Source organism: Bidens hawaiensis, unplaced genomic scaffold (assembly GCF_021521415.1).
Source record: "Bidens hawaiensis isolate Kalapana, Puna unplaced genomic scaffold, B.hawaiensis_p1.1 tig00006534_1, whole genome shotgun sequence".
Lineage (NCBI taxonomy): Eukaryota > Viridiplantae > Streptophyta > Magnoliopsida > Asterales > Asteraceae > Bidens > Bidens hawaiensis.
The window spans coordinates 1,051,005-1,066,929 of record NW_027491439.1 but is presented as its reverse complement, the minus strand read 5'-3'; the positions used below and the strand labels follow the sequence as shown (position 1 = coordinate 1,066,929).

The window sequence follows — 15,925 nt, the reverse complement described above, 5'->3', positions numbered from 1 at the left end:
CCCAACCTCAAAGCAAGCAACATACAAAAATACGTGTACCAATAACAAAGCAATATAAACAAGTCAAATCATTAATTATTTCTATCGTATAATTTGAAAATATATACACTTGAATCTGGTCAACGCTTTTGACCCGTCCCGACTGCTATAAAAATACTTAGATTATTTGTTTCTTAAACCAGACATGCATATTTTATAAATTTTTAAAAGCATATGTTTTATTTTCGATGAGACAACCATTCATTCGTTTATATACTTCTATACTTGTGTTAAATATTGGATTTTTGTATACCAAATCAAATTATTATTATTATTTCGAATTTATATAACTTATTATAAAAAAATAATTAGTAAAATAATATTTTATACAAATTAAAGTGTTGTATAAAAGACTAAAAGAGTGAGATTCGTATTGGTGTGGTGTATCTTATCGTCCACGCATAGAGCACAAGTTAGTTTAGTGGGACGTGGGTCCAAAAATAACCACATGGATGTATCTTGCGTGCATTGTACGACAAGGGATATAGAAAGCCATTGTACATATGTATTTTGTACTGCTAAAACCAATGTACGTTGTTCTGTGTAAAAACCAATGTACGTTGTTCTGTGTTCTTTAAGTTCGTTATTATTTATGTTTACTTCCTCAACCCTTCAACTTGTATTTATGTTTACAAATTGATTTCAAGTCTATATTGGTGATATGAAATTGATGAGTTTAATCTCCGGATTAAAACCCAGGGGCCAGTGGTATATCTTAATACTCAGGGAGTTAAAGTTGGGTTGACAATGATTAACGCGTGACATACCGCTTCCTTTGTGGATTAAGGGGCGTTAAATGCAATGTGGATTAAAATGTTAACTAGCTTTAAAAACCTCTACACACACATACACACAATAATTTAAGAATCAATTTTACATTGAATAACTAGAGGTAAAGGGGGTTAAACAATTTTCTTGGGGTGAGACGGAGTGAAATGAGTTAAAGTATGTGATGTGACGCCTACGTGGAGTTAAAAAAGAGGAATGTATACATCATGGCCTAATAAAAAGTAATCTAACTTAATAGAAATTAATTGTGTGATAGATACTTATGTGCCACGAAAGCACAAAATATAATAGAGAAGATTTCTTATAAAATTTTGATTAAAAACCGAATGAGATAAACAATACACAAGGTACCCCTTTAATGGTTTTTAAAATTTAACCGGTTTTGCCAATTTTTCAAAATTACAAACTGACTCGTAAATATTTAAACTATGACTGTAAGTAAAGACGTAAATTATTATTTGTGTGTTTATGTTGAATATGGAAAGGAGATAAAGCATGCGGAATTTGAGGACAACTTTTTATCAACAAATTTGGACCTCTAAATGGCACGTAAAGGCTTTTCGGTCAACTGCAATGCCCATTGAAAGTTTGGGTATTTTTTTGCTCTGTTTTCCTTTGTCTGGCATATCAAAATAAAAATCCGTCAACTCTTGAATCAACACCCCATCGGTTCATCTTGAGCTGAGTTGGTTTAACATGTATTGTCAATTTGTCATATATAATTCAACTTTTAAGGATTAACAAATTTATGTTACTTCAAAACTCCATTAGAATTTTGATGATATATAAACGGTGAATGACAAGGATTTCTTACTTTCTTACTGTATAGTGTATATAATAATCATATTCCATTAGATATGTGATAATGTGTGGCTGTATATGTCACATTCTATTATATTACCATCAGTTAATTTTACTTTATTTAATAAGTACTGATATTTTTTTATTATTTACGTCCTTTTGGGTTTATCGCCATTTTATTTTAATTAATATATATATTTGATGTCAGTTTTTTATAAGCTTTACAAAATCAAATTTTTTTTGCTTAAATGCTGGTATAATTATTCCCAATTACCGGCTTGGTTCAATGGCATCAAAACATTTGTTATAATGAAGTCCCTCTAAAATGATGAGGTTTAATGTTTGTGACATTGTGTAGATGAAATCCCTCTAAAAGAGTGAGAAGATGGTCACGGGCCTTGTAACTCTAAAATGTTTGGTTTGATGCCGGTACCATAAGTAAAAATTTGGTAAATACTGGTATTGATCTTGAATTTCTCAAACTTAATTTTTCTTTTCAAATATTTGATACCAGTACTGGTTTGAAATGCTCGTTTCAATACCAATTTTGCTCATCCTTATAGGGCTATTAGGGGGGCAGTTGGTGTAATAATCCCGCTTGGGCCCATTCAACTATTGTGTTAGTTATATAGCATTATAGCTGATTCCACCTAACGGCCTTTTGATTTCCTTAACGAATCTCAAGCAAATTTTCATATAATTTTGTTATAGAATTAGACTTGGAAAAGGTTAGTTATCTTTTTTTTATTGTCTAATACAATCAAATGAACAATTTATATGATTTACCTTAATTCCTATATAAGTTTCACCAAACAAAATTTACCTTAAAGTGTCACCCCTTGTAAACAATTTTTATAATTAGATAGCTTAAATATTCGTAATTTTATTAAATTCCGCTACCGTTTTACAACATTTCCAAAAGTACATATGTGTTTTCAATATAAATGAAAGTATAACGCTCAAAAGAAAAGAATATCTCTCTTTTTTGAACGGCAAACTAACATATTTCTATTAATTAACGATATCTTATACTATACAGGATTTAAAGTCTTCACCTCTAGGATAGAGAAGAGACACCTTAAAACCACACTATGTCCTTCGGGCCAACTTATATGTCTAAAAGACTAAAACACATGTCCCCTTAACTTTATAAATAGAAAAATTTATAAATTATTTGTAAAATTAATTAAAATTGCTTTTATTATATTAATTAAAAAAAAGAGTTATCACATCTTCAAAGTTTGTGGGATCTGACACCACCAAACAAAAACGCTGATTCAGACTCCAAACTAAAACGTAAAATCGAATCCTCCTTTTTCCCACTATTTCAACCCATAAATTTGCCCCAAGTTTTGTAAATCATAAACTCAACATACAAACTCAACAATGTCTCAGGTACTTACTTCTCTCAATATCATAATTATTATTTCTTTTTGTTACTTATACTAATATTTTTGTGGAGACAAATATAACTTACAAAATGATTTGTGTCACGATATAACTTAGACCGTTGTTCTCAAAGTGGCCATGTCATGTGGAGGTTGCGCGGGTGCTGTCAAGCGGGTTCTTACTAACATGGAAGGTTTGTGATTTGTACTTTATCTTTCTATGATTTTAGAGTTTTAGAAAATCTCATGTAACAATGAATTAAGTCATGTAGATAACTAAGTTAATTTGTTTAAAATGCTTGAAGAGTAATTATGCATCTAATATTATATAACAATGAATTTAGTCATGTCGATAAGTAATTTAATATCTTAAAATGATTAGAAAATAACTATGCATATAACAATGAATTTAGTCATGTTGATAACTAATTTAATATGCTAAAAATGATTAATAGAATAATTATGCATCTTTAGACTTAGATTAATTAGTAGCATCAGTACTCATGTTTTAGCTTATTTTGGAATGTTTAGACCTTTAAGTCTAGATTTAAAACAAGAACTAGAAAGTATATGTTTTAGGGACTAGTATGACATTGCTTTTTGAGTGCATGGAGTCGTTTTTCGATCCAAAATTCGTTAACATATGAATATGATACCGTTTACTGATCGAGTAGAATCGAATCGTGTTATGTTTTCCAACACAAAAGTTCTGAGTTGGATGAACCACAAAAGTTTAGCTTTTTTATTGGAATAACTTTTCAAAGAATCTAAGTTCCACTTTCTATAGCAATTCTTAAGAGCTGGTTAAGTGCAATAAAAAAGTATAACCTGCTTTAGATGGTTTCTTTTTTAAGCAAGAAGATATCATTAAAATTTATAGAAACTATAACTATAGGTAACCAATGATTTATTTTTTTAAATTCAAGGTAATGAATCTAATTAACTGGTTAAAATTGATAAGTGTCATTTTTTTACCAACTAGGTGTCATGTGAAATCTATGTTACATATCACATGGCTTTTAATAGATATGCGGGTGATGGCTATTTTTTGACATGTTAATAATATATTAAGTTCTATCAAGGCAAGAAGTATTTGACACATGGATTATGTTAAAAACTAATGTTGATTAGGTGTGGAAACTTTTGATATTGATCTTGAGCAAAAAAAGGTAACGGTGAAAGGAAACGTTGAGCCAGATGCAGTTTTGCAGACTGTTTCCAAGACCGGAAAGAAAACCGAGTTTTGGCCAAAAGAAGCGTCTTCATGTTGTTGTGGACCGAAAAAGACAGTGGAGCCTGTGGCTGCACCAGCTGGTGAAGCCGGAGAAGTGGTGGAGACTGTGGCTGCACCATCTTGTGGTGCTGGAAAACCAGTTGAACCTGTGGCTGCACCATCTTGTGGAGCTGCGAAAGCGGTTGAACCTGTGGCTGCACCATCTTCTGAGGCTGAAAAGCCGGTGGAACATGTTGCTCCAGCACCATCTTCCGAAGCTGAAAAGCCGGCTGAACCTGTTGTTGCTTGATCTTTAAGTAAGGGTTTTAAAAGTTGATATGTTTGTTTGGAACTTTGGATTGTAAAATTTGGCTGTTGGAATAAATCTTGGTACTGCAATAAAAATATAGAACTCGTTTAGTGATTTATATATAAGAAATTTGGCTATTAGACCATATCACCAGTGTATTTGGCTCTAGCTGGTATCCTTCTACAAAACAGCTCGTCAATGGCGGTATTTCTGTAAGAAAAACCAAAGACCAATCTCCTACATGCAGCTCGTGAACTACTTTAGATAGGCTCGTTAAAAACTCGAATCGAGCCGAAGTTAAACAAGCTCGAGCCCGAACTTGAGCTTTTATTGAGGCTCATTTAACAAACAAGCTCGATCCCAAGCTTCACTTTTCAAATTCGAGGGAGCCTAAATGACTTTTTATTTAAATAATTTTTAATTTAATTGAAAATACGTGTATAATAACTATTATGCTATTATATATAAAAAAGTAATTGAAAATATATATTATAATGCATAAAAAGTTATAATTATAAATGATATGTATGTAATTAAATATATACATAGATTAAATAATTAATAAATAATAAACCAGCCAAGCCCCAGCCGAGTTCAAGTCTTAGAACTCCAAATGAGCTGATCTCGATCTGAACTCTCGTAACAATAAACGAGCTTGAGCTTGGCAATGCTCGTTTACACCCCTAGCTAAGAGACAGCTAGAATAAACGACAACCAAAAATAAGTTACACCAAAACATCTCCAATATTAAAGTCACCCAAATTAAGCCATACTAAGTTATGATATTTGGATCTGTTCTTCATCCAAATGAAAGTGTCTGCCTTAATATCCTCCATAATCTTGTAGCTTGACATCCCTTTGTTGTCGAACAACTCGATGTTTCTGTTAAGCGACAACCTCTAGCCGGTGGCCATGTAAACAGCACTACAGATCATCCTGTTGTTCTCCATTATCCAACATCTGTTTAATAGACTGGAAATTTGTTAGAATGGGGATTCTAGCCACACACACCTGCCACCAAACCATATTTGCAAACACACACAAAACTAAGACGTCCGTCTCAGATTCCAATGTAGGACCGTCACTTGCTAATAATACATACAATTTCACAGGTAATTGATAAAATTTCATACAGGTTATGCAATGGTGTATTGTTGTTGTAACTACCACCACCTATGGTTTTACATAATAATACGCTTTCAGTCTATTACTTCGGACTAATCTAGTACTTGCCAAACTTAGAACAAAATCAAAGATTATGCTAACAATCCCCCCTTAATTCGGATTTATTCTTTCATGCCTTCATAATAGTGTTGAAATGACATCCTAAATGAGACGGGATTCGTGCACGTTTTATTTCTTTTGGTCCTTCCATTTGGTGCATTTGTTTGCAAAGTGCAGCGTCTTCAAATGGAATATTATCTATTTCAGAATATTGCTCGATACTTGCCACGATCGGTAAGAACTTCCATGGAACTGAGGTAAGTAATTTCCTCACAAGTCTTTAGCCCACAATCAAACACGTCTTGGCCCGGATCCAATACCCTCAATACAGCATGAAATACTAGAGAAACAAAACAAGTTAACCAGCAATTAGAGGACACATTATAACATATGTTTGATATTGAATTGAGAGATATACATATATTTCAACAATAACGAGAAGCTTATTGTTAGGGTCAGAGATAGGATCGCTTATTTAAAAGAGAAGACGTTGGCCGGTCACCTGAACTGTTACTCATTCCAAGAATGAAAGAGATTTTTTTCTTTTTCAGGATGACACTACTTGTTGGGTCAACCAATTTCGAGAAGACTACACTATTAAAAGCTCGTAAGAAGTTACTTTGTGGTCATGATATATCAGTTTATTCCTGAAATAACATCCTTAATGAAAGCCACAACAGTCGTTGGTCAAGAATCTAGTTAAGTTTTATCTCAATGCCTTGGTTTTTAATTGTGTTTTTGTAGTTTCTAAAGTTAAAACACAAACGGTGTGTCAGAGCTAACTTTAGAAACGTACCATGATTCAGAGCTAGCAGAAATAATCTACGATTAAGTATGTAAGAGCCAAGGCAAATAAGAGATTAAAGAGAATGAAAACATGAAAAGCACCACAATAGAAACCGAAAACATATATTCGGGATGTGAACATTCCCCCTAACGTTAGAAAAGCATTCCTACAGACGGTTCATTGATTTGTGTATTAGGAAGAAAAACTAAGACTTAACTTGAGATAAGCTAAAACATGGAATTTGTGAGTGATGAGGATTATTTGTGCTTAACTAAAAATGCCATAACTTGGCTGGTGAATCGTGCTAACAATGGTTTGGCATGTATCTACCGTCTTTCTGACTGTAAGCGGTCCAATAGCAGCTAGTGCATCAAGTCCTTATGTCGGCTCGGAAGAGTATCGATGAATTAGCAGCAAACTCTACGATAATTGTAAGTCACGTTCTATTTTCTCGAGAGCCCCGTCTACTCCTAGAAGGCCCACTAGTGTATTCTTTAATGGGCTTACTTATATTAGATCCATGACTCACTCCACAAACATCTGTATCAAAAAATGGTTTGAAATTAGAGATAACAAGATTGGCCTTTTGACTCACTCATGATGAAACACAAACCAAAATGACCCTTTCATAACTAGATTGCATGCACTTGAAAAACTTACATGGCATGCATGTGAGGTTATAAATAGTTAGAGTACGCAAGTGACCTATAAATAGTTACATGGCATTTAAACAGAGTACGCTTTGTTCATTTTCCACATGTCACTATTCATAGGTCACTTGTGTACTCTGTCTGGTTGCGTCTTTCTCCTAGCATAACCTCACAAGCATGTCATGTAAGGTTTTCAATTGCAACCATTCTAGTTATGAAATGATCATTTTGGTTTGTGTTTCATATTGAGTGAGTCAAAAAGGTCAATTTTGTATCTTTAATTTCAAACCATTTTCTGATTTAGATGTTTGTGGAGGAAATCATGGATTTAATATAATTAAGCCCATTAAGGAATACACTAGTGGGCCTTCCAAGAGTAGAATATATAGGCTCCCGTGAAAATAGAGATAGTGACTTACAATAACGGTAGAGCTTGTCGCCAATCCATCGATACTCTTCAAGGACAAGCCCACATCAGGACTTGGAGTAAGATCTGCTGCTATTGTAATGCGTACAGTTAGAAAGACGGCAAAGGCAGGCCGGACCGTTGTTTGCACAATTTGCTAACCAAGTAATGACATTTTTTAGTTAAGCTCAAACGATCCTCATCACTCACAAATTCCATGTTTTAGCTTATCTCAAGTTAAATCCTAGTTTTCTTTATTTATTGTAGCCAAAGCCTAATGCACAAATCAATGAACTGACTGTAGGAAAGGTTCTTCTAAAGTCTGGGGGAGTGGTCACATCCGAGTATATGTTTTGGGTTTGTATTGTGGCAATTTTCGGGTTTTCACTTCTCTTTAATTTTTTATTTGTGTTAGCTGTGACATACCTAAATCATAGATTATTTGTGTTAGCTCTTAAATCATGGTGTGTTTGTAAAATTAGCTTTGGCATGGCATTTGTGTTTAACTTTAGAAACTACAAAAACTCAATTAAAAACCAAGGCATTGAGATAAACCTTAAGAACACAGACTAGATTCTTGACCAACGACTGTTGTGGCTTTCATAAAAGCATCAAGATTACGAAACCATAAAACGTTTTGTTTTATTTTTATAATCTGATGCATAGTTGTATCTTACCACATTACTTTTGAACCACAAATCAAAATTAACTCAAAATGACCGGTATTCAATTTTGACTAAAATGACTTTTGTCATCCTAACCAAAAATATCTCAATCTCCTGACCCGACCCGAATTTTTATTTTGCAAAACTTGACCCATTTCAAAATGCTCAACCAATGATCAAACTTTAACTCGCAACTAAATTTGATCCAAACTGATCTCGATTCAAATTTGTAATAACTTTTCTTTCAAAAATAAAACCATGACCAACCAACACGTATTGAAAACCGTTTGAAATTTGATTGGATGTAAACAGAATTTGCGGTTAATTGTTTTTAATAATTTAAGTCTCAAACGCGCATTTTGTGACAAAATTACCCCCCTGCAGTTAATTGTAATCAGTAGCTGCACTTTCGATATGCACCTAATCTTAAAAATCAACCCATAAACAACAGCAAAATGATCCCGTTTACCAAACTTCCATCCCGAAATCCGCAACAAACTTGACATAAACATTGCAGCAAGCCAAAATCAGCAGAAATAATCATAAACATAATAATAATTTAAAAAGCTAAAATTTATGAGCATTGAACCCAGATCTAGAGGATTGACTCAAGTCTCAAAAACACATAATCAGACATCAGATGAAACAATTTAAGTTAGAAAAGTACCCACTCACTCCAACACTTGAGATCGGAACATCAGTCAGTCAGCCGCTAGAGAAACACTGTAAGACTTGAAAGGAAAAAGTAGTTTGGTTGGATTTTCTGGGTTGAATTTAGGGAATTTGGAGTGTGGAAGATAGATTGCAAAATTTAGGATTTTGTTGAGGATTTTGCTTTTGTTTTTTGTTTTTTTTTACACCAGCATGTACAAGGGGTACGAGGAGGAGGAACAGTAGTTATACATTATTTATTTTTTGTTTTTAGTGTTTTATGCTTGACTTATGATATTTAATTTAATTATCAATTTTTAAATATTATCTACATTGTTAATTTTAAGTAGAAAAATATATATAATTTTAAATATATATTTAAAATATGAAAATTGTATTAGATAAAAATGAACAATAGGAAATGAAGAATGATACAGAACGAGGAGAATGATTTGTACCCAAGGTTTAATAGTGATGTCGAATTATTGAGGAAAAACTGGTGTGACGAATGAGAGGGAAATGACAATGACTTAAATGAGCCATACCCTTTAGCTTAAGTAAAAACTCTTCTAATCTTTCAATACCTAAGTTTGGATATCGACACACGATATTGAGGATGAAATAGGAGAATTTATGTAGTTTTAATTTTGAATAATGAGATTGCTATGTGCTTGGGGTTGTGCTTTATTTCCCTTGTTAGTTTCTTTTATTTTATGTACTTTGGGGCTAGAGTTCCTTACTCGCGTTGTTTTCTTTTATATATTTGGCTTTTCAAAAGAAAATCAATTTGAAAACATCAAAATGCAACCATAAGTAAAAGTTAAACCTTTATGAGTCGATCATGAAGTATAATTGATATTCAATACCTCGGTAGTTTGGTTAGGTCTCCTATGGATCAGTAATATATATGAGCAAATTCGAAATGTGTTCATGTGATTCTATAATTCTGGCCAAGCTTAAAAACATGAACACAATGAAATAGTAGTGGAGATTTAACCATTTTTTTAAAAGTCATCGAGCAATCTCTTAACTAGGTAAGCTTTACATGTAACTTGTGATTTAGCTAGTCATATTATTTTTTTAAGTTTTTTTAAAATATCGATATTACAATTAGCAATTTAGCACCATTATGTCAATACATATAGTAGATGGCTCCGACGTTCGAGTTCAATATACGTGGAGGAGTAAGGCAAGGCGACCCGCTTTTCGTCATTCTTATTTATCATAGCGATAGAATCATTGCACTTAAGCCACTAGAAAAGCTTAATTGTGAGATTGGTATAATTCACGGATTTAAGTTGGCTAATACTGCTCCGAGCTTATCACATTTGTTCTTTGCGGATGTTGTGAGGTTTATACTTGACTGCCGAGTGACCAATTTCCAAAATCTATCGGACAACAATGTCATTAAGAGTTTATCGTTTGTGTCGGATTTCGTTTATGGTATTTTGATGGTTGTTTTTATTCGTGACTTATGTACTAGTTACACGCCATCCCTAATGATTTGGGATGTTATAATATGATCGGAAAATAGAATTTCAAGAATGTTTTATTTGGTGAAATTCTAGATTTAATCGATTGGGATTATGCAAGAAGTTGCGTTTTGCTGTACAAATCTTAAAAGTAAAACTAAATTATTTATTATTAAATTTATCTAGATTTAGCAAGTTTTCATATTATCACCTTACATGTTATTCATATAACAAAACTATTTATTACTAGGTTTATTAAGTTTTAGTTCGAAAAAAAAACATATAACCAAAAATCAAAGTGGCTACACAAATTGTCCATACGCTCATCCTTCATTCGTAACGAAGGTGTTCCCCACAAAAAGCCACGTACAGTTGGACCAATGCCATACGATGTGCGTGGCTTGTTTAGTCGTTTATCCGTGAGTACCAAAAGGCCGGGCTACATTTCAACGTGGTTCTCAAGTTAAACTGCACAAGCCTTTCGCATGCTCGTGTCCTATGGTATCAGGCCACTTAGGACTGATGTTCGCATCTTTAGTCAGCTTGCATTTATGCAAATGATGGTTTTCACGACTTGAACTAAAGACTTCGTATTAAATTACATAAATAAATTCCAGATCATGCATTTGTATTAGTTTTCCTTTAGAATGTCGGTTCATACACCCTCAATAAAATAAAGATCCAGTTACAACAAAGAGGCGGGTAAGCGGACAACAATCTACGCCGCAACCCCTTTTTAAATAACAAAACCGATCCCACTGAAAACAAAGTAATAGTAGTTCTTCGCCGATACACTCTCTACTCTACTCTACTCCTAAATTACACCATATATTTTTTTTATGCTCATAAACTTGAACCTACTCATTGAAAATGCAAAAACCTTCTCCAACAACCAGGGCAAACACTCTCTGGTCTTGTGTGTTCGAATAGTAAACCAATAACAATACACAAAACCTAACCATTTGTTTATTTATTTTGTTATGAAACCTAGATAGTAATATAATGAATACCATGTTCTGGTTTTCATAATCCCATTGTTCACTAATTAACTATTATATATATATTTTAGTATAGTGTAAAAATCAAGAAAAAGATTTTGGTGGCGGGACGGCACCGTCCTCCCCGGCCGCACCGGCAGTAATTAGGTTTGTCATTAGCCTCTTTAATGCCCACTTTCTCACTTTTTTATCATTTTTTATTGACCCCATATTGAAGGAACACATTACGCACTCACACTCACTTCATTTTATTATTATTTTTTTCCTTATAATATATACTAAATAAAACACTAATCTATTGAGTCTATGCTATTTAAACAAACTTTATCGACCGACAGATCCGGATTTGTAGCAAAATAACCTTTTAATTGTAACAAAAACCATGCACTATCGAGCCACCCTTTGAATATAATATTAACTAATTATTAAAAAAATATTAAATATTAAACGTTGACTATGCAAAGAGTCTGATTATATATAAGGGTGGGTTCCTGATCATCATAACTCATACATAACATTATACCTCGTATCATCAAAGCTTAAATATCAAAATAGATAACATGATTTGTGTTGTATATGAAGGATATGGATCCTCCATACTCACACATATATTCATTACATGCATATGGTTTCCATATTTGCAAATTAAACATGCATTTCTACACACCCTTTCTATTATCATGGCCTTCATTCATCCACATGATGATGATCAACATGTATTTCCCAACATCTACCACCTTTCGGATGTTCGGTTCCACGATTTGCAAGATGTTGAGGGAGATGATGCGGAATGCACCGTAAGATCGGTAGATGAAACTTGTTCCATCTGTCTGGCTGAGTTCCATGGTGATGATACAGTGAGTCAACTCGGTAGGTGTCGTCATGTGTTCCATGCATGCTGTATCGAAAGCTGGCTCGGACGAGATCAGTTCACTTGTCCTCTTTGTAGGTCAAATTTGTTATGCATTAATGATGTAAAAAGAGTAGGGCTGAATCAAAACTTAGATGAACATTTTGCACCTTATTGGCAATGGTAGTACTTTTGATAATAGGTTTGTTTGAAAACCGAATTAGCATTGTTTCATCAACTTCTTGGACATAAAATCAGAAGTTGAAAGGAATGATGTCTCTACAAAAGTTTAAGTTTCTAGCTTGTAGAATATGTATGATATATCTTACGTTCATAAAAAATCTCTTAGTAATTGATTGACCACATTTCCTATGGATGCTCGTTAGTTTAATTAGTTAGTTATATATATTTGAAATTGGTTATGCATAAATGAAATCTATAGAATGATGTAGTGGTGTAACATCCCGGTTTTTATGATATAAAGTTGGAATATCTAATTGCATTGGCAAACAATCTTTTATGATGTGACAACGATTATTAACTTTTATCATTCTATAAGTAGACCAAAATGTTTTGGATTATATAGGACTACAAGTGTAAATTTATAGTTTGGTGATCAAATGCCATCTCTTAAGACTTGAGGGACCTGATGTGCACAAGCGATAACTAGGTAAAAGCTTGATCAAGTGAAGAGAAGCCTCAACTAGAGGTGCGCAAATCGGGTTTTTCAAATACCTGATTCCGGGTATAGAATAGGTTTGGTATGACTGGGTGTTAGGGATGAGCGTGAGACAGTACCTATATCTGTACATGTGACTGTATCCGATTGTACCAGTAACAAACAACCTGAATTAGACCGGGTATCAGTATTTTCAAAGGTACGTGACGGGAAATAAATTAGTACATGTACTAAATTGGCCGTCGATTTAATAATAAGATAGTATTGAAGAATCCTAATTCGGTCGCCGACTTTAAGTGATTTGTTTGTTGGTTTGAGTCTTGGATGTTATATTATTTAATTTTGAAGAAACGTTTGGTACTTGTTCAATAATAACATTGTTGGAGAAATTATTTTATATATTAAATATAAAGAATCTTTAATCAAACCTTTATATACTCCAAACATGTATAAAATACCAAATGTACCTGTATCATACCAGTACAAGTACCCGATTGTACATGTACCAAAATTCAACAAAAATGAGTACCAATACCCGTACCGAATAGGCTAAATCGATACGGGTACAGATACGTGTATGGGTACGAGTATGGGTATTTGGGATAAAATGTCCATCCCTACCGGGTATTGAAAAATTGGGTATTGGTAATACCCCGATCGGGTTCGGGCCCAGGTACTGTCTCTAAAAACCATACCTTATGCATCGACTTCGGGTCGGGTATAGAACCGAGTATTCTAAAACCGGGTATTTGAATACCCTATTTTCGGGTGTTGGAAAAAATCTATTTTCTGATTTTTTTCAGGTATAGATTGGATTTTTTATAGGGTTGCACTTTTAAGGGTATTTTTTTAGGTATTTTTCGGGTAATTTCGGGTACATATTGGGTTTTGGAAAACCCGGTTCCGGGTATGGAACCGATTCCGATTTTCGGATATTACCGGGTATATATCACCAATTCTGGGTACGGGTTCTGGTACTTAAATGCATACCCTATCTATACCCTACTGGTAGGATCGGGTATGGGTTCGGATATTAAAAACCCAGGTAATAAAAAATCAGTTCCAAATATGTTTTTCGGGTGTGATTCCATATTCAGAATTTTTTTTCCATCTCTAGCCTCAACCACCCAAAAATAGAATGCATGTGTACCAAAGAGTTTCAAATCATTACAAATCCATGGTCCATTGGTAAGCAAATCTTAATCCCAATTCATTACGTTTAATTTTCTTAAAATCTTATCTTAATCTTTTATATATATATATATATATATATATAAACAAAACCTCCTTACATTATCTCAAGTTATTAAATTGTTTTAAATAGAATGCATGTGTACCAAAGAGTTTCAAATCATTACAAATCCACGGTCCATTGGTAAGCAAATCTTAATCCCAATTCATTACGTTTAATTTTCTTAAAATCTTATCTTAATCTTATATATATATATATATAAACAAAACCTTCTTACATTATCTCAAGTTATTAAATTGTTTTATTTGTAAATTTAGGTTTCTAATGCATTTGACCCGAATTCATTGGTATATGTCTCACCAAACCAAGATAGCCCTTGAACGGGTTATAACATCTTATTTAGTTAAAAATTAATCACACCAAATATTGATATGAAAATTGTATAAAATATGGATATACTAAAAATTTATATCTGGTTTAAAAAAAGGATATTATTTATAATTTAGAAACAAAATATCGTAAAAAAATAAGCGAGTCATGAGTCTCACCAAACTCAAATAACTTTTGAATCGGGTAATAACATCATTTTTTTTGTGAAACCTTTTCATCATCAAATCTTAAGTATATTATTAACTTTCTTACAATAAATAAAATTAAAATTCAAAAAAATATATAAATATTAAAACAAATAATGTAAAACAACCTCTTAATACGGAGGATAAAAACTAGTTTATCTTATATATTCAAGGGTTTGAATCTACAATTTCATATTTGTGAGAAGGACATGATAACACTAAACTAATAGGTGATCATGAGTCATTATTTTTTATCTAACATGAAGAAAGATGTCAAACATTGTTCTTAAAATAGCCTAAAAACATGGTATATATTACAGTTGAGTCTTAAAACTTCTGATCTAATGTTGATGTAATATCGTAATTTATTTTATTGTCCAACATTTTTGTAAGGACATAAGATAAATAGATGTGTTATTGCCATATCGTATCTAAAGTAACTCATGAAGTAGCTCAAATACATGTTGAAAGTGATAAACTAATTTTGCCCTTTATTTATTAGTGCATGTTTTTATACATTTTGTTCCTAATTGCTATTTAGTCACATGATCATTATAAAAAAAAGTTTTGCATGGAAGGGATGTGCTAAATTCCGTTCCAATCAACGTCTATGCATCATCGATATCATGTAGGATTGTAAGCGAACAGGACGTTCGCCGGCGGGAAGTTCGTCTATTTTCATCCATTTAATAAACAAACCGGACATGAACAAAAAAATTGGTCCAGTAAGCTTAACGTACGGAAACTAGATAAATGTTGTGTTCGTTCAGTAGTGGTTGTAAACGTTCGGTAATATTCGTCCGGTATCATCCGTCCGGTAATGCTATTTACTTCAGGCTTCCAATAAAAGAAAAACAAGGTAAAGCTATTTCTTTTAAACTAATTTTCATTTTCTTATTAATATGTAATCCTTTTTTTGTTTGATAACTGTAGGAAAATGATTATAAATGATTTTGTGTATGTTGAAATTTTTTGAAGAAGGAAGAATTTAAAACTTATTTATGGAGAAACGCCAGAAAACTGTGAATTTTGAACTTCAAGACATTATTTTGATATGACTATATTTTTGTTACTATGTTAAGTGTTTTTCTTTTATATATCTTGTGGTGTAATTTCGGATTTTTTGGTGAACTTTGTGGATTTATGATTATTCTTTTTGAATTAGTATGTAATCTTGTATGTTTATTTGTTGATTAGATTCGTTTATGTATGTTTGTCCATTAATGTTAATTGGTT

General features: G+C 32.8%; 1 protein-coding gene across 1 annotated transcript; it reads left to right on the top strand.

Moving 5' to 3' along the window:
* Positions 1 to 2,916: 2,916 nt before the first annotated feature.
* Positions 2,917 to 4,636, top strand: LOC143632779 (uncharacterized). The gene is made up of 3 exons (XM_077101206.1): positions 2,917 to 3,024; positions 3,136 to 3,211; positions 4,149 to 4,636. The coding sequence occupies exons 1-3, from the start codon at positions 3,016 to 3,018 to the stop codon at positions 4,538 to 4,540; spliced, it is 477 nt and encodes a 158-aa protein (XP_076957321.1). The 5' UTR covers positions 2,917 to 3,015; the 3' UTR covers positions 4,541 to 4,636.
* The last annotated feature ends 11,289 nt before the right edge of the window (positions 4,637 to 15,925 follow it).

Excerpts from the sequence above, each read along its gene's own strand:
- LOC143632779 (XM_077101206.1), top strand. Across the intron at positions 3,212-4,148 it reads GGTTCTTACTAACATGGAAG|GTGTGGAAACTTTTGATATT; the intron begins GTTTGTGATTTG and ends AATGTTGATTAG.